The 27,973-nt window shown below is 45.8% G+C and overlaps 1 protein-coding gene and 2 long non-coding RNA genes across 4 annotated transcripts in view; 1 reads left to right on the forward strand and 2 right to left on the reverse strand.

Moving 5' to 3' along the window:
• Positions 1–1,298: 1,298 nt before the first annotated feature.
• LOC140704653 (uncharacterized) overlaps positions 1,299–27,973 on the reverse strand; it is a 39,959-nt gene continuing 13,284 nt past the window's right edge. Inside the window, exons 2-6 of the long non-coding RNA XR_013541228.1 lie at positions 12,682–14,524; positions 12,489–12,572; positions 3,277–3,593; positions 2,571–2,712; positions 1,299–1,620 (exon numbers count right to left, since the gene is read on the reverse strand). This is a non-coding gene — a long non-coding RNA (uncharacterized LOC140704653). The remainder of the gene's footprint in view (positions 1,621–2,570; positions 2,713–3,276; positions 3,594–12,488; positions 12,573–12,681; positions 14,525–27,973) is intronic.
• On the forward strand, positions 15,128–27,327 carry LOC140704651 (retinol dehydrogenase 16). 2 transcript variants are annotated; one of them, XM_072991031.2, is made up of 6 exons: positions 15,128–19,426; positions 19,721–19,772; positions 20,708–21,029; positions 22,700–22,958; positions 24,130–24,281; positions 26,061–27,327. In XM_072991031.2, exons 3-6 carry the CDS (start codon positions 20,717–20,719, stop codon positions 26,276–26,278), a joined length of 942 nt encoding a protein of 313 aa, XP_072847132.2. In that variant the 5' UTR covers positions 15,128–19,426; positions 19,721–19,772; positions 20,708–20,716; the 3' UTR covers positions 26,279–27,327. The 2 variants fall into 2 exon arrangements, with proteins under 2 accessions (XP_072847132.2, XP_072847130.2); XM_072991029.2 differs by lacking the exon at positions 19,721–19,772.
• LOC140704654 (uncharacterized) lies at positions 19,449–22,701 on the reverse strand. Its single transcript, XR_012083973.2, has 2 exons — positions 21,827–22,701; positions 19,449–21,083 (listed from the first exon to the last, which is right to left on the reverse strand). It is a non-coding gene; the product is annotated as an uncharacterized LOC140704654 (long non-coding RNA).

Below are 27,973 nucleotides of genomic sequence, written 5' to 3' on the forward strand. Positions count from 1 at the left end.
GGATGTCAAGGAAATGCTTTCCAGGGTCTTCCCTGAAGAGGATTCAGTCAGTTATTAAGAATCTCTCTTGGGGTAGAGAGAAGAAAACAACTCTGATGGGGTCGTTTGTAGCTTCTGGGAATAGCTGATTTGAAATTTGGGATGCAGCACACTATTTTAAGCGGAAGCGTGCATTAAATGGGTAATAACACACCCATAAAAAGACTATTTCTCTTTCCCCTTATATACCCAAGAAAATAACATTCCTTTCTTCTCATTCAACTCTATTATGCAAATAAACCCCTATTGTCCATCCCTCTTCACTCCCAGGACCACCTCTTTCCTTTCACACACCCTCCCGCAATGCCCCCTCTGCTCCCTGCTGCGTGCCCTGCCTACCACAAACCTCCCTTCACCCTCAACCCTCTTCTCTCTCCTCCCCTCAAACCCCCTCTATCCCCACCCTGCCTTTCTGGCCCAACCCAAGCATGGTCCCTCCTACCTGCCCCGCTCTCTTGTCAGTCCCTCCTCAACGCATCTCATCTAATATGGCCTTTTCCTGCCCACCTCAAGTGCGGTTCTCTCCCCTCCCCTCCCCTCCCCTCCCCTCCCATCATTCCCTCCTCGAGGCGAGCCCTGTCTATCCACCCGTATTTTTCCGGCCACCACGAGCATGGTTCCCCACCCCCCATTCTACAGTCATTCCCTCCATGACCCAAGCCCTGTCCATTTCCTCCCCCCGCCCCACATTTGCGGCACTCACAAGCCTAGTTCTTCCCCCCCCCGGAGCAAGTTCTGCCATTCACAAATCTGGTTCTCTCCCCCACCCCTGAGGACATTCTGCCATTCTGTGCTTGCTACACCGTCTGTCTTTCCCCTCTCAGGTCATTTCCTTCCCCAACACACATCCCTTCCTGATGCCAGCTTTGTTCTCTCTCTTGTTTTTCACTTGCTATCAAGTGTGGCAACTGAAGTCTCTCATTAGGAGGCATTTTTCCCTCATTTTGCCAATGGTCGTTGGCCACAGGTTGAAAGAAAAAAGATTGGCTGGACTATGTTTCAAGTTCAGGTTTGGCAAATATAGCACTTCCATTTGGTCTAGTGTGGGAACGCTCCCCTCCAGGTCACTAGCCAATATCTGTTCTTCAGTGCAGAGTACACTGTCCTGGCACAGTGAGAGCGGCTCCTGATGGGGAGCAGTGACTCACTTATTCTGCCTCTTTTCCCTTAGAGTTAGTGCATAACTTCAAAGGATTTCTCCAGCCTATCCTGAGTGGCCATGAGGTAACTAGTGTCCCATCTGAATTCTGTCAACAATCTGTAAGCTTGTTAAGGTTCATAAAAGGGAGTTCTCAGGGCGACGCTCTAGGAATTCCGCTGGCGGACATCTACATGTCCACTGACTTCTTGCTTGTCTCTAAAGTTAATTGCTTTCTTTTTGTTCTGTGATCACCTAAACCTTTAGTCTTTGTTTCTTGATCACTATAGTCTAGGATGTCTCTCAGGCGTGAGACCTTTCAGCAGATGCAGAAGCCATTTGGCATATAAAACAGTCACTCCAGTTCTTTCAACCAAGAGTTCATGTGCTTGCATTTGATGGCTCACTGAGCTTTCTAATGCAAAGTGCACATCTCTGACGTTCTGCAGGGAGAAAAGAAGACAAAATTGCAATGGTCAGAACACTGACTGAAATACTTCTGCCGTAAGTTCACAGAAGCATTAAAGTCAACACACCTACATAGTTAGAGTTTGCATTTGGCGACACAGCTCTAAGCAGAAAAACACACTGAAGGCACTAGAACCCTGACATTTCCATCCATGAAAAATCAGTCAAGAATATTAGAATGAGATATGTCGAATAGAAATATAAAGTCTGGCACACAAGATCTTTCTTCTTTACACAAGGAAAAACTGTCAGATGAAAATAGTGTAAATGTGGGAAATCGCACATTTATTTTGGCCATTTGATAATCCTGAATCAACTGTATGCTTTGTTCTTAACTCCCAGAACTCTCTCATTCACTCTTTTTGACTGCTGCTTTTATTTTTTTTTATTCTGAAGTAACCTAAGTGATGCTGTGTACGCTCTCCTAGTCTTTGATCCTTACATGGATGAACACGAGTTTTCACCTATTCATAACCATGTTCTCAACCACTGCGTTACAGTTCTCAACATCAGGTGGAGAACTTTCAAAAAGAATTTACAATGTCATAACATTGTCCAATCCTACGTTTCTTTATCTCTGTAAAGGCGGCTCAGATGCATCCTTTCTCTGAACCTGAAAAATCGCTTGCACTCTTAGAGAGGCATTTGGCAGGCACATCTGGTTTGCTATGAACGGAAAAGGCCTTGCGACACACGTCCCTTAACAGCTCCTGGACAGACTGTGAAGACAGTCCAATTCCAACCAGCTTTTAATGACGTACTGTGCAAGAACAGATTTACCTTTGCCACTGTTTTAATGATACTTTGCCGACTACTGATTTGTTTTAATTTTTTAAAAAAATGCTGTACATCTGTTTATTTTACGTGCCTTAAAAAAGTTTCTTTAAAATGAAGAAGAAAAGAAATACTTCCTTCTAAGGTTTACCTGACTTATTCAACAGTTTTCAGTCAAGAGTTTTCATTTCAACCGGACAATCATAGTGTTTGGCATCCCGTTTCTGCCATGTTTCTTCCTTGCTACTCATTATGCTCATTCAACAATCGGCGCACAGACGTGCTTCAAAAGTCTGAAAACACAATGCACACCAAATAAACCAAAATGACAATGCAGCAGCTGTCAAGACATAACATGCAAAACAATAAGTACACTCTTAACATAACCTATATATTCATTTATTGCTTCATATGGACAATATGAAATGGGGGGGAAATGTACCTCTTAACGCCTAAAACTGAAAAGGAAAGCAGTCAAAAACTGTGCAATCTTTTCCTTATCATACCTTAGATGAAGGGGTTTGATCCCCTCCAGACACTTAAGATCAAAAAGCCCTGAGGAAATGATCAGTTTAGAAGAGACTCTACAAGGGTGACTCCCGCCCCCAACGCCCCCCCCCAAGCAAGCTGGGACCTTTGAAGGGAAAAAGAGAGACAGACAGAAAGAGGTCGCAGGTAACAAGGCAGCCCCTGGGCTGGCATTTTCTTACACCCCCCTCCCCACTCCCGGTCTTTGGCAAACTGCGGAGTCCTCTGATGTTTGGGTAAAGAAACAAGAACCTGCGCTGACTGGGGCCAGGAGCCCAGCCCTCGGTCCAAAAGGTCACCACCCTCTCCCGCCAGGCGCAGCAACCTACCTGCCTTGCCTGGCCAGCTGCCGATGCCGCTTCCACTAGAGCACGCCAGTCCGGGGGATGCCGGAGGGTTGCTCGGCAACGGGCTTGGGCCCTGCCTCAGGGCGGAGCAGCGCTGGCCTTCGTGGGAATCCTCCCAGGACAATTTGGGTGGTGAGAGAGCGGAGGACGAGGCTTTCCCTTCGCTGGGCGGCGCTTGCAGGCCCTTCACAAAAGAGTCTGTGGGGCAGAGAAGGTCCCTGGCCTCCGCCTTGGGGGGGCACATCCAGTTGCCATAGGCAGCAGCTCTGGTAAAGCGCCCTGTCCACGCCTCACTCTACCTTGGAGGAGGAAAGGCAGACAGAGAAAGAGAGACACCATCAAACTTGAGAACCAGGGAAAGCATGGCTAGAGAAAGAGAGAGGGAGAGAGAGAACTGCTCTGCTGCCTACCTACAGGTCAGACTAAGCCTTGCATGCAGAGAGAGTCAAAGGCCCTTTTATTGCACCGGCTAGGAATGCCCCCAATGGATGGGAGGCAAAAGCAAGGCCATCAAAAGGGCCCACCTGAAATAAAGGAAGCTGAACAAGTCTTCTGCCTAATCAATACTCAAAGACCTAACAGCAAAGTCAACACTGTTCGGGGGAAATGCATTCCCCTGAATAACCAAGCAAAGCTAAACCAGTTGAAAGGAACTGCTGACCCAGCTTAATTGTTTTTCCCCCCTAGACTCTTCCAGGTTCACTATTAGTGAAGTGGGAAGCCTCTTACAGAGAGGATGCACTGACCACTTTAATCATATTTTGAGCCAGGGTGATGCAAAAGCACATCCAGGCTCAAAAGCAACATTAAGGACAAAAACTATTCTGAGATTTAGGCAGCTAAGAGCTGTTCCCACCAAAAACAATAACAGCTTCTTACCTCTCGGCTCTCCCCACAGAGTAACATGGTTCCAGTGCTCAAGCAGAGTTCCTCATAACAGCAGGATGGAGGACATGTTCCAAACAGAACAAAGCTGCAGCCCAGAACTGCTGAGCTCAGCCATTTCCTCTGGCTGGCCTTCTATCCCATCTCCCTCCATCAGAGCCTGCAGCCTTTCCAACCAATCAGCTGCAGTCCTTTCTGAAGCCAACTAATTGGTAACGCCTGGAAGAGTAGCTCCTGGAGGTCGCCAGGTGTGCCTAATTAGCACACCAAGGGAAGCCAAAAAATTCCTCCCCAGTTTCAAGGCCTATAGAAAGCATTCTTCACAGCCAGGATGGCTCCCTCATAGCCGGAACCTTCTTTCTTTCCTTTCCACTCTTTTTGTAGCTGTGAAGTGAATAAGACATCCAAAATATATAAACAGGTAGCTATTAGGTATAAGGGAGCTGAACATGTAGGTACACTTGAATTCATACAAAATGCATTTGTGACTGTGATTTTTGAGCTCAAAATAAACTGCTTTTTTGCTCCCAGGGACTCTCTGGTCTTTCCTCTGCTCTGTTTTCTGAAAGATGGTTAGAGTGGCAGCTTTCCTGGTGCCAAAACCAGGAATCTCTGAGTCAGGGAGAGGGACTGAGTTTTAAATGCTTTTGAACTCCCCCACCGCTGGCACCAGGGAGGCAAGGGTCTCTCTGATGACAGGCAGGCGACGGTGTGGTGATGCCCTTGACACGCCCTCTGGCCGAACGCAGTCTTTTTGACTGATGGGTTTCTCGATGCTTCTCCAGCAGATCCCTGGTTCCAGCCCTGCCTGCTGCAGCCTTGGTAGGTATACTGGGAAATACCTGCTGAGGGAGGGTCACGGCTGTAAAAAGGTGAAAGGGGAAGTGAGAAATCTTTCATAAATGCCATTAACATGATAGCCTCTGGTAATGCCCAGGGAACGTTCACCTTTGTGAATGGCACCATGCCTGGATGGGTTCATGATGCCCAGGTTCATGAAGCCGAGGCTGGTGGCTGAGTAAGTTTAGTGCGTGGCAAATGGGAGGGAACACGGGGGACTCATCCAGATGCTATCGGCCAGGTTACCCCCACTCCAGCTGATTGGGGCTATCCTCTCCGGCCATTCCAGCAGACACCGTACCCTGAGGACCTGTTTCTGTCTTCTGCAGCACGTAGGGGGTCGCCTGCTCCGCAAATCAGAAAAGGTGTCAAAGACCTTGCTAGTGTGTGCTGTGCTGCATAACTTGCCCCCCTAGATCCCCCCCAGATGTGGGGACTCTTCTAGCCATGACTTCCCATGTGTTTTTTGAATGTGACGGGGGAAACATCCCAGGGCCAGGATCCACAGGCGGTACAGCTGCGGGATGACGTGGCCCATGCCTACTTTGGGCCACGAGGCAAGCAAGCTGCTGCAGGATGTGATCCGTCTTGCCCTCTCCCCACTTCTTTGGAACTGCAGAGCTGCCTTTCACATTCCCAAGCATTTCCCAAGGATTCTCCTGCCGAAACCCACCCCCTTCCTCCTAGCGACCTCCCTACATGCCATGCCACCCTCCTTCTGTGGCAGGGCCTCATCTTATTCCCTTTTCCCTCCCTTCTAACTGTTACATACAGCACTGATGTTACCTGTCTGTCATGGGTTTGGAGGGAAAGTTCCATCCTATGGGGAGTGGAAGGCGGGACATCAGGAGGAGGGGCTGTACTGTATAAATATGTGATGCCTGTGTGGTGAGAGGAGATGCTGAGAGACACTGGGATGTGACGAAGCAGCAGCTGGGAAGAAGAAGCTGTTGTGGAAGTCTGTGTGTCAGACAGGGTACTTCTGTGTGTCAGAGTACCAACCTGATAGGTTCAGGTGTCTGTTGGTTAGCCAGAACTGATAGGTTCAGGGTCTGTGCTTCAAGTTAAGGGTTCTGGGTGAACCAAACTGTATGCTTGTATGAGTGAGAATAAGCCACGTTACTTTATCTGATTCACCTGATTGTTTTATTTACCCTGTTGTTATTTAAATAAACCTTATTCTTTTTATTGTTTAAAAATCCATCCCTGGTCTGTGTGACTTCTTATAGGGAATGGTTGGTGGCAGCTTAGTGTAACTGTGTGGCAGATCCCAGTAGGTCTGGGTTTGTCACATTGATTGGTGTCCAGCGTGTGGGATACGACTGGTCCAGTTGTCCAGCGGTCCAGCAAAGCCTTGGCAAGTGTGCCCAGAGCAAGGGGGGTCTAGTCAGGGACAGTCTGAGGCGCGTAGGTAATCTTCTAGGTGTACCTCACGGGGAGGTGCGCTAGTAGAAGAACGTGCCAACTGGGGAGACTTAGATTAAGGTGCTCTGAGGCAGCCTAGTTTTGGCGGGAAAAGCTGAGGCAAAACTGCGTAGTAACAGTGAGCTAGCTTGCCAGCTGAGAGGCCCAGCAGAGGGGGGTAGGCTCTGACTCGATACTGTTGCAAGTAGTGCTGAAGAACAGCAGCAATCTCTAGGGAAAGCTGGTTCTGAGGCAAGAGGAAAAAAGTGGTCGTTTTATTTTGAGGCTTGACTTTTTAAAGCAGCCTGTTCTGAGGGGGGGTTATGCCCTTGACTCGAAGCCAAGTAGCAGAAATGAGTGAAGTGAAAGACCCCCAGATTGACCAAGGTTCTGAGGATGAATTTGGCTCAGTGCAGGGTGACAGCACAGGAGAGCAGAACCCAGAACTCAGAAAAATACTCCTAGCCCAACAGCATGAACTGAGGGTGAGGGAAATGGAGGAAAGGTTAGAGAGAGAGAAAATGGCATTTGAACTAGAGAGAGAGAGAGAGAAAATTGCTCTGGAAAAAGAAAGGATGGCGTTTGAATTAAGGAGATTGGAAATGATGAACCAGAACAATAATAATAATAGGGATTCTGAGGGAGGCCAATTGTCTAAGGCTGACCTGAAGAAATTCCCTGTGTACCACAAGGGAGATTGTCCTGAGGTGTTCTTTTCCTTAGTGGAAAGAGCGTTTGTGGACTTCTCAGTGAGGGAAACTGAGAAGATGACCATCATGCGATCTTTAATCAGTGGTAGCCTGGCTGAGGTCTATGCCGAGATGCCTGAGGAACTGATGAAAGATTTTGCAGAGTTTAAGAAACTGGTGTTTGCAAGACATGGGATAAATGCAGAGCAGCTGAGACAAAGATTCAGGTCCCTAACCAAGAAACCAGAACAGACTTTTACTCAAGTGGGGGCCCAATTGGTGAGGCTGCTTGAGAAATGGCTATCGCAGGAGGGGACAGAGACCTATGAACAGCTTAAAGACTTGATAGCCCTGGAACAGTTCTATTCAGTCCTGCATGGGGAATTGAACTTCCAAGTGAGGGAAAGGAAACCGAAATCTGTGGCAGCAGCCGCAGAGATCGCGGATTTTATTTCCCAAATAAGAGAGCCCTTGGGTGAGGGGAAATCTGTAGGTAAACCCAAAGAAGCCTACAGCAAGTACTCTCAGGGACCAGGGAAAAGCCAGCAAGGGGGAGGGGCCCATGGTGAAGGGAAGCCCTCAGACATGAAACTAAGACCTCAGATTTTGGAGGGAAAACCAAAACAAGATGAGAGAGAATCAAAATACACCAGAAAATGTTATTTCTGTCAGGGAAAGGGTCATCTAATCTCAGAGTGTGAGAAACTAAAGCAGCTAAAAGGAATGGTGCCTCAGAATTCTAGTGGGACCAAGCCAAAAGCTGTGTTCTGTGTCCAGAAAGAGCAAGGCTCAGTGTCACAGAGGGAGCCTGTTGCCATGGCTACTCAGTCGGGAACAGCTACCTCTGCTGATCAGGCTGAGGAAAATGGTCCTCTTATAGAGGTAAAGCGCTGCTTGCTGGTGAAAACAGATTCTCAATTGTTTGAGGCAGCAGGGGTGGACGTAGGAATACTTGACCGTCAGTATAGGGGGCTGCGGGACACTTGTTCCCAGGTAACCCTGTGCCATCCAGATATCATCCCTAGGGAGTTTATAATCCCAAATGAGAGCATGAAGGTGGCAGGGATTGAGGGGCAGGTAATCTCTCTACCAGTAGCAGAGGTACCTGTCAACTTTCAAGGCTGGAGGGGAGCTTGGCGGCTAGCGATTTCATCGACTCTGCCAGCAGCCGTGCTCGTGGGAAATGACCTGGCTGAACATGTGAAACGGGTGCTAGTGATTACACGCTCACAAGCCACCACAGGGACAGTTCAGGGGGGTAATGATGAGCCAGAGACGGAAGCAGAGGGGAGTTCAGAAGCTGTGGTGGAAACCTTAACCACAGACAGCAGATTTGGACAGGAGCAAAAGGCAGACGCCACTCTCCAAAAGTGTGTTGAACAGGTGACTGGCGCCCAGCTAACACCTGAAACCCCAGTGAGATTTCTGGAGGAAAAGGGGGTTTTATGTAGAGAAACCCTGAGGAATATCTCAAAAGGGGGAGATGGGATCACAAGTCAGCTGATGGTACCTGAAAAGTATCGCCCCATGATCTTACAAAGGGGTCACTCTGACATGTCTGCTGCACACTTAGGGGTGAAAGGGCCCCTTGATTTGATCAAACAAAATTGGGAGCAGATCACCCAGGATGACCCACAAGACGTTGTGACTTACATAGACACCTTGATGAATGACCTAAAAAGAAATCTAGAGCTGGCAGCAGAAAACCTGCAAGCTCAGAAGGTCAGACAGAAAACATGGTATGACCGCAAAGCTAGAGAGAGGCACTTTGACCCAGGGGAGGAAGTGCTTTGGCTTAGGCCCTGCAGAGAGAACAAACTGCAGCTCAAATGGGCAGGACCATATAGGGTCATTTCCAAGATGTCAGACCTGAACTACCTAATAGAGCAGGAGGAGAACCAAGCAAGGAGGGTGGTTCATGTGAATGCCCTAAAACCCTACTACAGAGGGGAACAGAGGGTTTTATTCGCGATAAAAGCAGCTGAGAGTGAGGAAGCGGAATTACCCTTCTGGGAGGGTAGAGGGGAAGTAAAATACAACCCAGAGGAGGTAAAGATCAGTCCTGCACTCACCCAAGACCAGCAGCAAGAACTAAAAATGCTGCTTAGTAAATATCAGCAGGTGTTTTCCAACAAGCCGGGGATAGTGAAGGGAGTGATGCATCGGATCCACACAGGGGATGCACCCCCGCAGGCAGTATCCCCATACCGAGTAACGGGACCCTATAGGGACAAGGTGCGGAAGGAGCTGGACGAGATGCTGAGGGAGAACATAATCGTCCCCTCTTCTAGTCCTTGGTCCTCTCCGATAGTCCTTGTGGACAAGCCTGATGGGAGCATTAGGTTTTGTGTCGATTACAGGAAATTAAACCGTGTAACCACTCCTGATGCCTACCCAATGCCCAGGCTAGACAACCTGATTGAAACCATAGGGGGTTGTCGGTTCATCTCATCATTGGACCTGGTGAAGGGATATTGGCAATTAAGAATTGATCCCAGGGATCAAGAAAAGACTGCCTTTTGCAGCCCTTTTGGTCTCTATGAGTTTCGAGTCCTGAGCTTTGGTCTCAGAAATGCACCAGCCACATTCCAAAGGCTGATGGACCAGACCTTGGCAGGGCTCAGTGACTTTACAGTGGCCTACATTGACGACATAGGGATCTTCAGTAATACCTGGGAAGATCACCTGTTACACCTGGAGTTAGTGCTGCAGAGGTTAAGTGCAGCAGGGCTAACAGTAAAGGCCAGCAAGTGTCAGCTGGGTAGCCCAGAAATCAAATACTTGGGTCACATGGTAGGGGGAGGAGTGATAAAACCCCTGGAGGCCAAAATAGAAGCTGTTCGTGATTGGCCTAGACCCAACACCAAGAAAAAAGTCAAATCATTTCTTGGGTTGGTGGGCTACTACAGAAAGTTCATCCCGAGGTTTAGCGAGATTGCGGCTCCGCTGACCGATCTGACGAGGAAGAAGGCTGATGACCGCATCCCGTGGACCAGCGACTGTGAGGCGGCGTTCCAGAGGTTGAAGGAGGCGTTAATCAACTATCCAGTCCTGCGTGCTCCAGACTTCGACCGGGAGTTCATCATCTACACCGATGCGTCTAACAGCGGGGTAGGAGCAGTTCTGTGCCAGGAGGATGAGAATGGTGACCAGCATCCAGTGTCCTACCTGAGTAGGAAACTTCAAAAAGGTGAGAGACATTTGGCAACCGTGGAGAAGGAGTGTTTGGCCATAGTCTACGCGATCCAGAAGGCCAAGCCTTACATCTGGGGAAGACATTTTATTCTGTGTACTGACCATTCACCATTGCAATGGTTAAAGACAATGAAAAGCCACAATAGCAAACTTATGAGGTGGGCTTTAAACCTACAGGACTATGACTTTGAAGTGAAGGTGGTCAGAGGGTCAGTGAACTGTGTTGCTGACGCCTTGTCAAGAAGACCTGAAGAATGAAGACGGCGAAAGAACATGGACTCTGTGTATATAATGATGACAAAAAGTTAATGTACCTGTTTTCTGAATTTGGGTTTGTATGAATAAAGGTAAATTGATGTAATGTATATGGTAAATGTTTAAATGCCTATTTGCTATGCTTAACTTAGAATGTAAGTATGAGTAAGTATAATATGGTATGTATAATTGTTGTTGTGTATTTTATTCAGGTTGTTTTTTGGTGAAAAGCACCTTAGCTTTCCCCCTACAAAACAACTTTTAAAGAGGGGAGGTGTTACATACAGCACTGATGTTACCTGTCTGTCATGGGTTTGGAGGGAAAGTTCCATCCTATGGGGAGTGGAAGGCGGGACATCAGGAGGAGGGGCTGTACTGTATAAATATGTGATGCCTGTGTGGTGAGAGGAGATGCTGAGAGACACTGGGATGTGACGAAGCAGCAGCTGGGAAGAAGAAGCTGTTGTGGAAGTCTGTGTGTCAGACAGGGTACTTCTGTGTGTCAGAGTACCAACCTGATAGGTTCAGGTGTCTGTTGGTTAGCCAGAACTGATAGGTTCAGGGTCTGTGCTTCAAGTTAAGGGTTCTGGGTGAACCAAACTGTATGCTTGTATGAGTGAGAATAAGCCACGTTACTTTATCTGATTCACCTGATTGTTTTATTTACCCTGTTGTTATTTAAATAAACCTTATTCTTTTTATTGTTTAAAAATCCATCCCTGGTCTGTGTGACTTCTTATAGGGAATGGTTGGTGGCAGCTTAGTGTAACTGTGTGGCAGATCCCAGTAGGTCTGGGTTTGTCACACTAACTCGACATCAGTGGCAACTATAGCAACCAGAGCTGTGCAGAGTTGGACTTTGGGCAACCATTCCTAGGCTGGGCATGTTGGGGATCACGGGGGCTCTCGTCCCTCTGACACAACTCTACACAGCTCAGGGTCTGACCTTTCACTGTCCATCTTCCTGTCTTCTTTTCTGGTTGGGTAATGTTTAGGGACTTAACTTGGGCTCTTTCCCCCATGATTGGGCAGCCGGGTTGGCTTCCACCCTCTCCCTCCGTCTCCTGGCTCATGAATGGGGAGCTACGTGGATCCATCCGACCCTAGTCCTACCCACCCTCAGCCTCCCGGTTAATTTCTGGGAGGGTAGTTTGGGTCCCTGAAGAGTAGCATTCTGCCCACCCTCAGCCTCCTGGGTCATTATTGGACAGCCGGCACAGGCCTCACCCACTCTCAACCTTGTTCCTAGAGCTCATGATGGGTGGATGGGCCCTCTGCATTTGTTTTCACTCCCCACCCCATGTTAAAGGCCAGCCATGGGGTTTCTTCCACCCTTCCCCTGACATTATGATGGAAAATGGAGTTTATGTTCCTTCCATTTTCCTGCCACATCATCCCCTAGGAGAAAGGCCTTGAGCCTACTTGTGTAATCATGTAATTACAAGAATAAACAAATGACATGTTGTAAATGGCATTTTACTGAGCAGGTTCAAAGAAAGGGTGCTAGGAATATAGTGTGCCTGGGCACTGGCATTTTGCCTCAGAAACACCCTTGTATCTTCGACAAAGAGAAGACAGACAGAGAGACAGACAGCAGAGAGACATGTGCAGAGAGCCTTCGTGTAGCTGTGCTGCACCTGACCCATAGCTGTCTGGCCATACCATTGCCAGTGTCCAGGTGCAAGGCTCAGGCAGTGCTTAGTGAAATGGCTGTCGTCACACAGGGCAGAGTGGTTCAGGAGCTGCACCCGTAGCACAGCTACCTATATAAAAAAGAGAGATGGGGGGGGACCACATTCAAAGCCCTAGCCTAGTATGGAAAGGAGAGGACAGCGGGCCATTGCTTCTTTTGAAGACGTAGAACACTGGACATGGCGGTGCTGTTGGGAGATAGCTAAAGAGGGCACCAAGGGGGTATGGACTGACCTGGCTCATGGGCTTTGGAGTCTCCCTGAAGTCTATTGTGCGCATGCAGAGTCTCAGCTTTATCACAACAACTTCACTTCAGCCCTAGAAGACACAGGCAGGAGAAGAAGTCAAGTCTTTTTTGTTGCTAGTAAGAAGTACTCTCATGAGAAATGCAAGACTGACATTTCATGGTTTCTCCCCCTTCACTTACCTGGGTTTTCTTTTCTAGAAGCTGGAAGCCCCAGGCTTCGGGGTGTTTGTGTCTTGCAGCTGCATTCCTGGATGGCTCTACCTGTTAGGATACGAGGCAGACAGATTAGTGGCTCTACCTGTTAGGACAGTGGTCCCCAACCATGGGCCACCAGATATTCTTGGACTACAACTTCCAGAAGCCTTCACCACCACCTCTGCTGGTCAAGATTTCTGGGGGTTGAAGTCTCTACCTGTTAGGATACGAGGCAGGATGCAAGGCAGACAGATGTTAGAGAAGAGAAATTACACGCTTTGGAGTGGGTCTTTTGTGTGTTTTGTGTTGCAAAGTGCCATTTCCCATAGTGAGCTGCCACCACCACCACGACTCAAGTGTCTCCTTGTGAGTCCAAAGTCAGTACCCTGCAAAGCCAGAGAGAAAGTGTCCCCTGGCCCGTATGTTGACATCTGAGTGAGGGGTATATATACCGGTGATGGTGTGCTGTATCGTAATCTCAACTGAGTGTGTCTCCCTGAGAGGTGGGAGGATTGGGGCCTTAATTATTTTGCGAGCTCCCATTGGGTTCCATGTGCTGGAAATTACTTTGGAGTATTTTTTTTCCCTGGCCTGACTTGTGCCAGCATAAGGGTGAGGAGTTTGAGCTTGGTGTAACTCAGCTCCTCCCCTGCCCCTCCCTTTCTCCTCCACTTCCCCTTCCCCTTTTGGCCCTTCTCCCCACTGATCAGATGGGGGATCAGCCCCCACAGAGGGTTAGGCCAGCCTCAGGGGGCTAGGCCGGCAGAAGGATAGTTGTGCCAGCAAAAGGGACTTAAAGGCCAATCCAAACCTTCTACAGCAAGCCTATCTGGGATTTTGGATTCTGCCCTAAATTGGTGCATTAATCCTATTCTCATATTGCAATCTTCTACTGATAGCTCAATAAAGATTTTGTCTGCCTTATACTGACTGGGAAAATAAACCACTGAAAATTAAGGCCAGATGTGACTAATGCTTCCGTAGCTTCCCATCAACCACTGGAACTCAATCTATCGTGGGACAAAAGGAGGAAGGAGAGAGCCAGCCTCGTAGTTTATCCCTCACAGTGGCATTTCAGGGAAGGCTGGCGTCTTCAAGGTCAGTGGTGTGGCCAATCTGCTCTGGGTTTTAGTTTAGACATTGAAAGTCCTGTGTGAGATGCTCAGCTCCTTTTGACAAGAAGGTTCCCTACTTCGGATGGCTCTTGTAAAGTTCAGAATAAAACCTAGAGCAGGTTCACTGACATATTGACCTCTCGAAGCCATCAACCTCCACTACGCCATCCAGTTCAGGCAAGAGCCTATATTCTTCTGTGGGCTGAGACTCTCTCTGCATTTTCTCGTCCTCAAACTGCAGTGCCGTGATGCTCAGTTGAATGGCGAAACGAGTCCACTGGTTCTCTCTTTTGCTTAGAAAACTCCAAAGGGCACCTCTTCCCTCTCCATGTTTAAATCTACTGCCTTAAATGTACACCGTCATAGTGCACAGCTATGTACCATAACCATTTTTAAACCAATATAAAGACAAGTTCATGATCTGTCTGCAGTTGTCAATGACATCACTCAATCTAATTTTCCTATCCCAGTTGTAATAATTTTTTCAAAAAACAAAACAAAACACTCTTCACGTTAATGCCAATGATTGGCAAAATAGCATAGCTAAGCACGGTGCTCCAAAGTCCACTCAGCCTTCATTCCAAATTCCTTGCAGATTGTTCATTCCAGCGTCCTAGCCTTTTCTACTGCCTCAGTAGGTAGGTACACTGTTCATTCCAGCTTCTAGAGGCTCATGTGCTGCTTGCAGATCTGAATTCAGCATCCCACCGTTTCTGCCAGCCAAAAACAGCATATTTTAGTTCACTTTGGTGAGTGTCTCTATCCCTCCTTGATGGCAAATGCCTCCCTCTTCCTCATCCATGTGGCAGATATCTGCCAATAAATTACCAATGCCACCCCCAATGCCACCGTATCTGCCAATAATTATGTTGGTACCTAGAATGTAATCCCACACTGATCCAGCCTAGAAAATCAGTGTGGGATGTGGACATCTTGATGGGGCAACATACGCGACTTTGCTGCTACCATCTACCTCAGTGCCTGATGGGGCAACACACGCAACTTCGCTGCTGCCGTCTACCTCAGTGCCTGATGGGGGCAACACACGCGACTTTGCTGCTGCCGTCTACCTCAGTGCCTGATGGGGGCAACACACGCGACTTTGCTGCTGCCTTCTACCTCAGTGCCTGATGGGGCAACACATACTACTTTGCTGCTTCTATGTGCCCCAGTGCCCGATGGGGCACTGCTGCCACTCTACTGCTGCCAACTATGTCAGTGCTGCTAAGTGCTCAATGCCTCATGCCTCTGTGTGCCTGCGAGAGACAAACCAAGCTACCTCAGTGCCAAAGATCTTTCATTCTGCTGGAGTGAAATATAACTCCCTCACTGCTGAGGGCAGCATTCCCTAATCTGTGTATTTCCATGCTTATCAACCATAATGGTTGCTACAAAAGTTTTTTGTTAATGGAAAAGTAGATTTCATGTGAAAATTGGGATTATCTGACAAACCAAGTCCCCTTGCATTTTCTAATGGCTTTTTGAAAAGTGTCAATAAATCCGTTTTTTCTTTTTTGTTTTGGAGTCATGGTTTGGTCGACACATGCTAGTGGGTGGTGTATTATACTGAGTTAGCGGTTTTACATCTCTGTTTACTTTACATGTGACACCAAGATTAGAACAGTGGTAGATAAGCCATTAAATAATTCAAGTGTTGGGTTTGCCTATAATGCAAATTAGTTTGCACAATATGCAAATTAGTTTGCACAATATGCAAATTAGTCTGCCTGGGCTTACAGAATTAGAATGTGGTAACTCTAATCACCAATTTGAAATCTTGCTGGCTTCAGACTGGAGTTCAAGCTGTTCTTCGTTGCCTCAAATGCTGCATAACACCATGCAGGTTTAAGCTATAAAGCTGTGTGATGTTATGAAGCACTTAAACCATCCTGAGCTAGTTTGAACTATAGTCTTAAACAAACAGGCTTTAAGAAGAAATACGATTAATTATGTGCATCATCCTGGAGATGGGAAACATGCCTTGGGAGATCTAAGCTATGAAGTTTTTAAAATTCTGCTTCTTGCATACCGCAGGGACATATTAGGAGAACCTGAGAGGAAAGGAATTCTGTTTCCTTTCCATTACAGTGGTGCCTCGCTAGACGATGATAATCCATTCCACTGAAATCGCTGTTTAGCGAAACCATTGTCTAGTGAATTGGAATGCATTGAAACCTGTTTAATGCGTTCCAATGGGGAAGAATTGTCATTGTCTAGCAAAGATCGGCCATAGGAAAGCCGCTTTGCGAACCGCCGATCAGCTGTTTAAATCGCTGTCTTGCGAAGCTTAGGTCCCGAAAACACCTGTTTTGCGAGCGCGGAGAAAGCTGTCAAAATCGTTGTCTAGCGAAAATCGGTTTGCGAAGCAGGGAACAAACATTGTCCAGTGAAATTCCCCCATAGGAATCACTGTTTTGTGAATCGCTATAGCGATCGCAAAAAGTCAATGTCTAGCAAAAAAACTGTCATGCGGGATAACTGTCTACCGAGGCACCACTGTATAGCCAATTTTCTTGTTGATTCCATACTTAGTGACGGAATTCAGTAAACACAGAGATTAGGCACAGTCGCTCTTCCCTGAACCTGGTGAATGTACAACTGTTGGAGTCCCTGGGGGCAAAACAGATTTGTACATTCTTTGGCTGCAGACTTTGAACATTCAGAGACACGATGTAAAGCCTGTAGCTAAAGCTGGCAAACCTCCTCAGAACTGCATGCTGAGAACCTCTTTTGCTGAGCTGTGTAAAAATAAACACATGGAAGTGCTCAGGCATGTGGCTAAAAGTGTGAAACCTGAAGTCTTACATAGCAAAGGAATATGAAAGAGGGGAAAGGTGACTTTTCCCCTTTGCTCTCTTCATCCTCCTCTCAAACTCTTCTCTTTCCACCCCAGTCTTACCCATCCAACCACAGAATAATACAAGGCTCCTGGAGCTCTAAACAGGAGTGCTCGGTTTATGTGGCATTTCAGATACCCTGCAGCATTTTATTGCCAATCTTCACTTGTTCCGATACACTGCTGGAGATGCTCAGGTTACTTCTAGATCCTTTCCATGATCATTTCCATCCCATACAGTACATGTCAGTATCAGCCCTGGGAGCTATGCTCGGTGCTACACTTTCTGTCTTCTCTGAGCAATTGAAGCCTGCAGCCTTTATCTTTGTCCTGTGAGGACACCTTGCCTCTTCATTGTATGGGAATAGGGCACAGTTGCTCTATATTGATAGGAAAGCATGCAGAGGCAGTTCAGGATTAAATTCGTACTGGTTTCTTTAAAGACCAAGTGCAACCACTGATTGGAAGGGACAATACTAAAAACGCATAGCTGAAGAAGGAAGGCTGAGGATACAAGACTGCCATTTTCTGAAGGGATTCTTCTGTTCTGCTCTGCCTGCAGCTATCTTGAGAGGTCACTTACCCTCTGTGGTTGCCCTATTCCAGAACAACAACATTCTTGCCCCCAAATTTCTCGCCAAACAAGTCTTTGACATCATTTGGGCTTCTTGAACACTCAGCCACTCCAGCCTGTCCAGATAAGTCATAATCTCAACTATCCTGTTGGGACAGACTCAGCTATCTGACCTAAGACGGTGAGATAGCTAGGAATTGTGTGCCTAAGTTCCAAAGGCCATTTGTATTTCTCAGTGTTTCCAACTAATCTTCCCAGGGTATAAGAGGCAGCAGAAAAAGACTCCAAAGGTTTCACAAAAAAGTCAAAACCATTTGGCTAATGGCGTTCACTCAGCCCATTCTACCCCACAGAAGTGTCTGATTAACTGAGAACTCCATTTTTAACTGTGGGCGACCAACAGTCCATGGATCATGAGGAGGAGGCCCAGTAACAATGGGGTTAGCCCAAAGGACAAAGAGAATGTCAGGTAATAGGAAGAAAAACACATATTCCACTCAGCTTTTTTCCTGCTTTGATATGGAGCATACCACAGTGGCAATGAACCTCATCTCACTCCCTACCCTATACCTTCCTCTCTGCCCAGAAGAAGGTTCTCCATCCTTTTTCCTGAAAAAGACAAAGTTTTCTTTTCCTCACCATCATGTTTTGCTGTTGCCAACATTCAGGCTGCTTTTGCTATGTAAAGCTTGGCATCCCCTTTCCTGCTGGCAACATGCACAGGCTAATGTGCAGCAATATTGGACCATTTTCTGACATTTTGAATCATGGGTACAGAAGCAAAATATCCCACATTCATATACTGGAGGTTTTTTTAAAGCATTGAAAATATATTAAAAAATAAACCCAGGAAGAACCAAAACAAACAGATCCATCCATCCAGATCCATGGCTTTCAGTACTCTTAATTCTTAAAGGTCTAGGTTTCACTCTCCCACTGATTATTTAACGATATTGGCCCTGAAGTAGGCCCTGAATTGTTACCCGTCCCCCTTCTTTAACATCTGCTTAGTCATTAGACAGACAACATGGTCCACTCCATGCTCGGAATAAAAACACCTATTGAATAGTCAGTAGAGGTGGAGAATAATTTCATGTCATGCCATGTGTTGAAGAATTTACCAAAATTCACAAAATACATGCTTTTTTTTGCTTGTCCTACAATGCCACCTTGAACATATACTGATTTTGGCTACTGCAGAGTTGGGCCTGGTTAGTACTTGGCGGGCAACCATCCGGAAATACCAAGGATTTTCAAGTATAGCTAAGAAAGAATGCTCCTGAAACCTTGAAGAGGCAATGCTGTCAGATTGCACAAGACTGGGTTAGATGGGCCAACTGTTTGGCTCAATATAAGTCAGTTTCTTGTATTTATTTATTTATTTATTTATTTATTTATTTATTTATTTAGTCAGTCAGTCAGTCAGTCAGTCAGTCAGTCAGTCAGTCATGAGGCACAAACTGGTCCAGCGACCCATGTTCTCGCTACAACGGTTGTAGGGTCATGAAATGAGAAGGCTGATGGGCTTGTGATCACAAATAATTAAGATAGCAAATAGTCTTAGAGAATAGAAGTTAAAAAAGTCAGCCACACACAGAGAAGGATGTCTGCTAGCAGTGCTCCTGATGGGTGACCAGAAGAAGAGAACCTCGAACAAGACTGCCCTACCCCCAGGAGGACTGTGTTTTCTTAACCTTACAAGCTCACAGATAGTTGACAGTATACAGATTGTTGACAGAGTTCAGATAGGACAGTGATTACATAATGCCATTAGGATTGGCCCAAGGAAAGGCTTTGAAGCTAGCTCCCTATCACTATGAGAAAGAGGAAGAATGGGTAGTAATCCTCCCAGAAGCAGCTGTGACGTCCCAGGAGAGTTTGCTCTACTATTGTAGAATCAGCCAACAGTTTAGCAACTTTGGGGACTGGCATTCCCCCACAAACAGCCAACCAGCTAGCTAAGTTTTTTTTTTGCACGCTTTAATCTGAGACCTCCCTCTTCCTTCTAAATAAATGAAACAATCTGTCTTCTCTGCTCATGAACTATAGTTTCTCAATATGTGTTAGGAAATCAATTCAGGGCCAAAAGCCAGAGAAAAAACATCCCCTGAACTTTGATCTTGCTAACCAAAGTACACAAGTAGAATCTGGCAGAAGACCTGGAATCACCAAGGCAAAAGCAAAGATGAAAGAGTTGTAAGAAAGGTAAGAAATTTATTCAAAGAGCTATTTCATTTTATTTTATTTTATTTAACGTATATGCCACCCACACTACCCAAAGGTCTCTGGGCAGCTTACAACAATCAAAATACAATAAAAAGATAAAACATTAAAATACAATTAAAATATATACTCTAAAATTTTTGCTTAAACCTTTTGAATACATCATTTACAAATGACCTTATAACACTTTAATACAATGCATAATGTTTCTGTGTGTCTGTCACAGTATCTGGGTATAGAAAGACCATTTTAATGTAAAGCTTTTATCTTCTGCAGGCCATCATAGAATGAATCAGATCAAAGTTTTCTTGCAATTGAAGCCCAAACTGTATTTAGTTGGGAAGAAATTCCTGCCATCTTTCTCATCCTTGCTTTCTTCCTTGTTCAGCAGAAACAGGAAGAGACATATTTGACATGAAGAGAACGAGCAAGACTTTACATATGTCTCTAGTCCTCACTCCTCTTCTGTTTGAGTGCCACCAGATTCCCAGATCTGTGGAGTTTTCTCCTACAAGGTGTAGGCTTCCAGGTGTTATGAAACGTGACTCTAATGGTAGCAGTTCATGCATTAGAGCAAGTGACGTGCACCTCAAGCTATCCCCAGCTATCTCATTTCTGCCTTCCTCCTTACTAGAGGCAGAAAAAATTTCTACATGTATTTATTTGCCTTTGTGTTTATTGATGTGATGAGAATGCCACAGTGTGTTGAGAAGTAAGTGTGTGTGTGTGTGTGTGTGTGTGTGTGTGTGTGTGTGTGTGTGTGTGTGTGTGTGTGTGTGTGTGTGTGTGTGTGTGTGTGTGTGTGTGTGTGTGTGTGTGTGTGTGTGTGTGTGTGTGTGTGTGTGTGTGTAGGAATAGCTACTTCTGCCAGTTGACAATTTGGTGTTGTATCCCAGACTGCAAAATGCCTTCAGCTGCCCTGAAAATGAGCAAACACAAGCACCACATCTTTATGTTAGAGGAACCACCTGAAAACAGGCTGCTCAGGAGTTCAACCAACCCTGGCAGCCCACCCTCTCTGGAAGCAGTTGTAACATGCCTGGATGTACTCTGCCCAACACAAGAAGGCTATGCCAGCCTTCTAGGGCCATGCTTGGAATCAGCCCATATTTCCTCACTGCCACCTCAGCAGCAAAAGCACAGGGTGACCTGGATGCACCTAACTAACAGGGCAGTTAGCTCGGAAAGCTGTTCATAAGGAGGAAAAACGACCATGCTCAGCAAGTGAAAGCCCCCTATTTGCCTGATCACTGTTTTTCACAGGCCTTAGCCATGTGGCTCTACCTGGTTGCCCTCTTGGGGCTTTATTTCCTTCGCCGATGGTACCGGGAGAGACAGACTGTGGAGAACCTGACAGAGAAATATGTCTTCATCACCGGCTGCGACTCTGGCTTTGGGAGAGCGCTTGCCAGGCAGCTGGATGCCCGGGGTATGCGGGTGCTGGCCGCCTGTCTCACCCAGAAGGGGGCAGAGGAGCTGGAGAGACTCACGACTGATCGGTTGAAAACCACCATTTTGGACGTCACCAGCACAGAGAGTGTTGCTGCAGCAACTGAGTGGGTGAAAGGATGTGTTGGGGTCAAAGGTAACAGGCTCCCTCTTTGTTCATAATGCTCTCAGTACTCTGTATCTAGAAAAACTGACCGGATGGTACATAATTATTATTAATTTTACATACACAGCACACCTATGCATCTATACAGAAATGCCGATACACTTCACTTGTCACATAAATAGATTTATCCCTCATGTTCCCAAATCCCTCCTCATTATCTTTGTCCCCTGTCCTCAACTCATTGGCTTCCCTAACCACCGTACAATCCTTATACAGTGGTGCCTCGCTAGACATTTACCCCACATGACAGTTTTTTCGCTAGACATTGACTTTTTGCGATCGCTATAGCAATTTGCAAAACAATGGTTCCTATGGGGGAATTTCGCTGGACAATGTTTGGTCCCTGCTTCGCAAACCAATTTTCACTAGACAACGATTTTGACAGCTCCCTCTGTGCTCGCAAAACGGGTGTTTTCGGGACCTAAGCTTCGCAAGACAGCTATTTAAACAGCTGATCAGCAGTTCGCAAAGCGGCTTTCCTATGGCTGATCTTCGCTAGACAACGACGATTCTTCCCCATTGGAATGCATTAAACAGGTTTCAATGCATTCCAATGGGGAAATGCTTTTCGCTAGACGATTTCGCTAAACAGCGATTTCAGTGGAACGGATTATCATCATCTAGCGAGGCACCACTGTATTCTCTTTTGAAACTCTAGGTTACTTTCACCCACCCTGTTTGACATTATACAGTATCTGCTCCCTATTCCACAAAATATATTATGACACTCTCACCATCACAAAGCATTCCCAAAGCTGTGTGCTTACTTTTGCCTGGTTGTAGTCACTTTGTTTCAACCCTTCAGCAAATTTGGTAGGTCAAAAAGCTGGCTGGGCTCTGTAACACCAGAGAGGATGCTTGGCTCGAGATTGACCTTTTTGACAATAGGACTCGTTTTGCTCTTTGGTCTCATAGATTTCATGGGTCGCAACTTGATGAGGCAGTGAGGAATTTTCAAGCTCCTGTGAAATTCCTTGTGGAAAAAATGCTATTTTTGGTCAGTGTTTCTGTAATTTGTGCAAAGTACCCCTTCATTTTGAGAAGCAAACCACATAAAGCCTAAAAGAATTGGGAAGTTGTTTAAAAAGGAGATAAGTTAAACAACTTTTGTGTAAGAAGTGTGACTTCTGCATTAAACATTATTTGGGCAATATTCCTTGGTTTGCACAAAAGAATTTGTTCTCATTCTTCTCTTCTTCCAGAGCATGACAAAATACACCACTCGCTTGTGAAGCATAGACAAGGATGAGACAAGTGAGGATTTACACAGCTACTCAATTTTGTGTTCCCCTCTTAACATTACACAGAGAGCCAAAGGTTTCAATAGGAAAGCAAGCCATGTTGTTCTGAAAATTCCTCAGAGCCTTCAAGAATCCATCTTGACCAATTCAATAGGTGTGCCCATTCTTGCAGAGAGAGGGGGAGCCATTACAAATTTAAACTGTGCCATAATATGGTCTGACCATGAGAATGGGCTTAAAGGTTCATTTGAAATCAATCTTACAGGTTACGTTGACATGGTATGGAAATCAATTTTAGAAACACCTAGTTAATTTTGAAATAACAGACAAGGTTGAAATAACTGAGATCACTGCCGATAGATGTCAAGTGCAAGAATACCCATGAGTCTTTCTCCACAGGACTCTGGGGCTTGGTGAACAATGCGGGCATTGCAATGCCACTGGGCCCCAATGAGTGGCAAAGCAAGGAGACCTTTGCACAGATAGTAGAAGTCAACCTCCTTGGAACAGTCGATGTGACCCTGCACATGCTGCCCTTCGTAAGGAGAGCTCAAGGAAGGGTGGTCAATGTAAGCAGCTTAGCTGGAAGAGTGGCATATAGCGGAGGGGGCTACAGCCCTTCGAAATTTGCAGTGGAGGCGTTCTCCGACAGTCTCAGGTACATAAACCTCTCTCAATCCAAAACACTTCTACGGTTTCTGCGGCTGTCGACCAGCCAAAAGGGGAGATGGGTCAGGTACTCGGCTGTATGTCATACTTTCAAGCTTGTTTTTATTTAAATATATGACCAAATCATACAGCAAATCATCCGAACAATTGGGGAGGAAGGGTGGCAGACTCATAGGCAGATAGATAGACTATATGTGCAACTTCCCTTCAGGTTTTTATTAGAGCTATGAGTAAACTTTTGCTCTTAAGATTCCCTCTGTTTTCTGAATGCATCCTCTGGCTTTTTTTTTCTCCACCACATTAACTAGACCTGTAGGAATACAAGAAAATTCTCGGGGCTTCTTGAAATCAATTTTAGAAATTTTTTTTCTCTTACACTTTTTACAAATAGGTTTCTCAAATGAATGAAGATTGGCCAGAATCTTATTGGCATTCACATGAGATATACACAACTTGCTGTGGCTAATTGCACCTAATTGAAATGGTGCCAGTCATATGTTGTGTGCCCAGCTGCACCACTGAGATGTGCCCTGGCATCCTGGCAATTAACTGAAATTAGCCATAGTAAATTATCTTGTAATGTTCTGACTGGTAAATTTTGTTGTTGTTACTGTATTCTGGGTTGGTTTGTGGTGTTTTTGTGTGTGTGTTGCCAAATAGTAGTCTCCTCATCAGTCACAGCCTCTGCACTAGTCTGTCAGCAGAATAATATCTGATAATCCTATCAGTTTTCATAAGTGGCGGCCAAAATTCTGTTGCTTTAGTGTAGTGCATCATGTTAGAGTAGACCCATTGAATCAGTGGAGGTTTGGTGACTCAACTTCTGGGTAAGTGCCACTGATTCAAATGGGCCTACTCTAACAGTGACATACTGTAGCCAAGTAAATCACAGTTAGAGTAGGCCCATTTGAATCAGTGGAACTTATGAAAGAATTGACTCACCAAACCCCGACTGATTCTGTGGGCCTACTCTAGAGTGGTTTACTTTGCCTCACAACAGATCTATCTTGAATTCTGTTGATTCTTGGCTCCTTTAGAAAGGCTTAATTAGACCACTCAGCACCAGAAAGACATTTCCCTGTTTAGCTAGTGGGGCAGTGCAATAAAGGATCCTAGCTCATGAGAAAATGTTCTTTTTCACACGTTGATTTTCTTCCTAGGCGTGAATTATACCGCTTTGGGGTCAAAGTCAGCATCATTGAGCCAGGAAGCTTTTTCACAGGAATAAGTAATGTCAGTGACTTCCGTGCAATCTGGGATACAGTGCCTGCGGAGATCAAGGAACTCTATGGGCAAGAGTACTGGAATAACTGTGAGTCCCAAGCCATTAGAGGTTGAATATGTTGTAGGATCAGGTGGGAGGGATTGGGGCCTGACTGGTAGCCATTACTGTAGTGTAAGAAATGAATAAGACCTAACAAATTCAAATTCCTCATAGCTCCACACACAGTTCAACATGTCCCACAGGAGCTCTGCCCTTCACTTGGAACTCTCAGCCTGGCCCCTCCCAGAATCATGAGATAAATGCTGATGATATTTTCAATTAACAATTGCCAAGTCTGGGAAAGAGCTGTGGAGCTAGATAGAGAAAAGCTCATATTCTCTCCTTCCTTGACTTCCTGCAGCAATAATATTAGCACATGCTGAAAATGTGAGATAAGGCTGCTGTGATACACCACATTGCCTCTCCCAGGCACCTTCTGCTCCAAATGGATGATGAGCACTTATTGCCAGGTGTTAACTGCTGCTTCAAATTAATTCTGATGCATATCTGTTTCCTGTAACATTCGGGATCTAGATTAACTGAGCACAGTGACTTGGTCATGTAAAGGAGTTCTTACACAGAGCAGGAGATGGATCCTTGCACAGTTTTTTTTCCATTGAAAAGGTGCATTTCCTTAAAGAGATGTGCTACTGGTGGTGCAAGAAGAGACTGATGTCAATGTTTCAAGCCTGTAACAGGCAGATGGTACAACAGTCAGATGGCAGGAGAGTACAAGGAGCAGGCAGGATAGGCAGGGGTGGCTAGAAGACAGTCCACAAGCAAAGGCCACTAGAGACAATGCTTCTGGGACCTTCAGTAGGCCACTGGGAGCTGGATGTGTCTTATTCCAAAAAGGTCACTTTCAGATCCAGACCCTCCCATGGGCCCTGAGTGCTCTGTCCCGTTCCACCCATTGGCTGAGGAACAGAGAACTTTAAAGGGGCAGGTGGCCCTGGGCTTGATGCTGAACATTCTGTCTCATCTTCTTAGATGGTCAAGGAGCTATGCAGTGCTTAAAGTCCATGTTATGTTCTTCTGAAGCCAAGGCTGGCAACTTCTGAAGCCAAGGCTGGCCTCCAGAGTGGAGGCACTGAGGTTTGCAGAACTATGGGGAATATAACCAATGCACCCCACTCCCAGGGAGACAGCTCTCCAGCAAGGAAGGGCTTCTTGTACTTGGTCACTCTGTCATGAGAAAACTCGGCAGCATGTTTTTGATGAACAGTGTATAATACACTGTGAACTGGCCTGCTTGGCATCTTCCTCCTATGTATACATGCTGAGTGGTAGAGCTCAGTCTTGCTATTGAGAAAGAGATTATGGGGCTGAATCTTGGAGAAGTCTTTATGCTTCTTACATTTTGGACAGAAGGGTACTAGGGGAATTTGCTTAATAAAAGGAGTGCGGAGGGTTCTTAAAAACACACAACTGTTTTGGAAAAAGTTCCTGTAGGAGACAGTATGAGACTGGGCTATTGTGTGGAAGGAAACACAGTTTCTGCCTTTTCTGACTCTAGCTTTCCTGCAAAAGGAGAAGGGTTGTTCTTTAAGTTCTGAAAGTGGAGGTGTGAGTAGGATTACTGGTTGGGACTGACGTTGGTGTAGTTAACCAAACTGACAGCACCACCTTCCAGTTCCTAACATATATTCGTCATTGTTGTTTAGTCATGTCCCACTCTTCATGACCCCATGGACCAGAGCACGCTAGGCCCTCCTTGCTAATATATATATTAGGCCTCAGTTCTGTCACATAAGTTGTGACAGCTGCATCCTCAGCCACTAGCACAGGTGAGACTGATGGATCTGTGTTCTTCTTCTTCTTCTACAGTTAACAAAACATTTGTTGGCCAAAGATGGCGGAAGAAAAATCTCTCCCCGGTCACAGACTGTATGGAACATGCACTAACCTCCTGTTACCCCCGTAGTCGCTACACTGCCGGCTGGGATGCCAAATTATTCTTCATCCCGCTCTCCTACTTGCCAGCATCAGTCGGGGACTTTGTCATGACGTATCGCCAACCAAGACCAGCCAAAGCTCTCTTCTGACATAGGCCTATGAGGTCTACAAAAGCCAACATATTGAAAAATGGATCAACCAATATCCCCATACTCCAAGACCAATACAACCAATATCCCCACCATGTGTACAAAAGAAGATCTAGCAAATGGCTGAGATATGCTATAGAAACAGTCCACTTCTGGTCAAAAGTAGTCTAATTATCATAACATTTTAATGTATTTTTAATTTTACCTATATTTCACATATGACCATAATTTAAAATTGTGCAGTGCTTTGATATCAAGAAAGATGATTTCAAGATCTCTTCATTCTGTTGCAATTTCCTACATTATTACTTGTTGGACAGGCACACAGCTGAACTGCCTACCAGCTCCCAGATCCTTATTGGCACAGAAGTTTAAAACTGAGAGTACTGGAAAGTTAACAACTTACCATACTTGTAGCTGTTGCTTTTGAGGTGATAACGCAGTCTCCAGGGGGCCTCCACAGCCACTGCCTGCAGAAAAGGACACAGGATGCCCTTTGCAAAGATGGCAGCTGCGGCTTCATTTAGGTTAGCGAAGCTGCAGCCTCCAACTTTGCAAAGGGCAGCCTGGATTCCGTTAGCCTGCCTTAAGGCCAGCTGGAGACTGCGGCAACGGTGGTCTGTCAGCAGCGGCAGTCTGCCGGTGGCAGCGGTACAGCAGTGGCCACCAAGGTAGGGAGGCGACAGGGGCAGGGGGGCAAGCTGTGGGGGTGGGAAGGGGTCAGCTTTGTTTTTTATACAGCCTCTGGTTGTCTAACCCCCCCCCACCCGAACCAACGAATAAATTTGTGCTTCGTCGGTTCATGGGGGGGGGACTTCATGCTTTGTGATTCATCAACTTTGACGGATCACGAAGCAGGATGACTCACCAAAATGGTGTGTCATCCCCATCTCTAATTTTGAGTGAATGATAAAAAGGCCATCATTTGGACTGGGTGCAGCAAAATATTATTTGTGCACTAAAAGGAGCAAACAAACAGCCAATTCAGCTGATGCCAGCCCCCAGTGCATGTGACAGTGTGTCCAAACATCCAGACCCATATTCTACCATCTATAACTAAATTAAGGGCAACACTTGCAACTGCAAATTCAGCATTCCATAAGGCAACTCAAAAAATGTACTAACTCCAGAACAGTTTTAATTGAGAGCGATGCCAGGTAACATAGATAAGATTAAGAGTTACCCTGTGAGCAACTCAGCTATAACAGTCAGAAAAGGTGATGTTAAAAATCAGATTACTGTCCTGGATTCAATTTTATCTCCCCCAAAATGGAAGAAAATAGAGTCACAGAAACAAGAGAAGGATACTGAGACAATATGGGAAGTACTAGAAATGGATATTTTTCAGGCAGGCTGAATGTATGTCCAAGACAGAAGGAAATTGAAAGAGGGGATGTATTTTATAATTGTTCTCGATTTCCTGATAGAGTTGGAATAACTTAGATTTAAATTAAAACATGAATATAAGCTGATATTTAGATAACCAAACAGTATAAAAAAGAATATAAAGTTGTTTTTTGCATACCTAATATGAATAGATTGGATGATTGTATACTTTGTGTTCTCCTATACTTAAAACCCTTTCCCCATCCCTTACACTTCCTTTTACCTTTTGTATTCCCTACTCTATTCCTAGGGATATGGTGGCGTGGGCTAAACCACAGAAGCCTGTGCTGCAGAGTCAGAAGACCAGCA

Source organism: Pogona vitticeps, chromosome 2 (genome assembly GCF_051106095.1).
Source record: "Pogona vitticeps strain Pit_001003342236 chromosome 2, PviZW2.1, whole genome shotgun sequence".
Lineage (NCBI taxonomy): Eukaryota > Metazoa > Chordata > Lepidosauria > Squamata > Agamidae > Pogona > Pogona vitticeps.

Coding starts and splice junctions, on each gene's coding strand:
- LOC140704651 (XM_072991031.2), top strand. CDS start 20,717: ATGTGGCTCTACCTGGTTGCCCTCTTGGGGCTTTATTTCCTTCGCCGA. Junction 21,030..22,699: donor AGGATGTGTTGGGGTCAAAG/GTAACAGGCTCC, acceptor CTTTCTCCACAG/GACTCTGGGGCTTGGTGAAC. Junction 24,282..26,060: donor GCAAGAGTACTGGAATAACT/GTGAGTCCCAAG, acceptor CTTCTTCTACAG/TTAACAAAACATTTGTTGGC.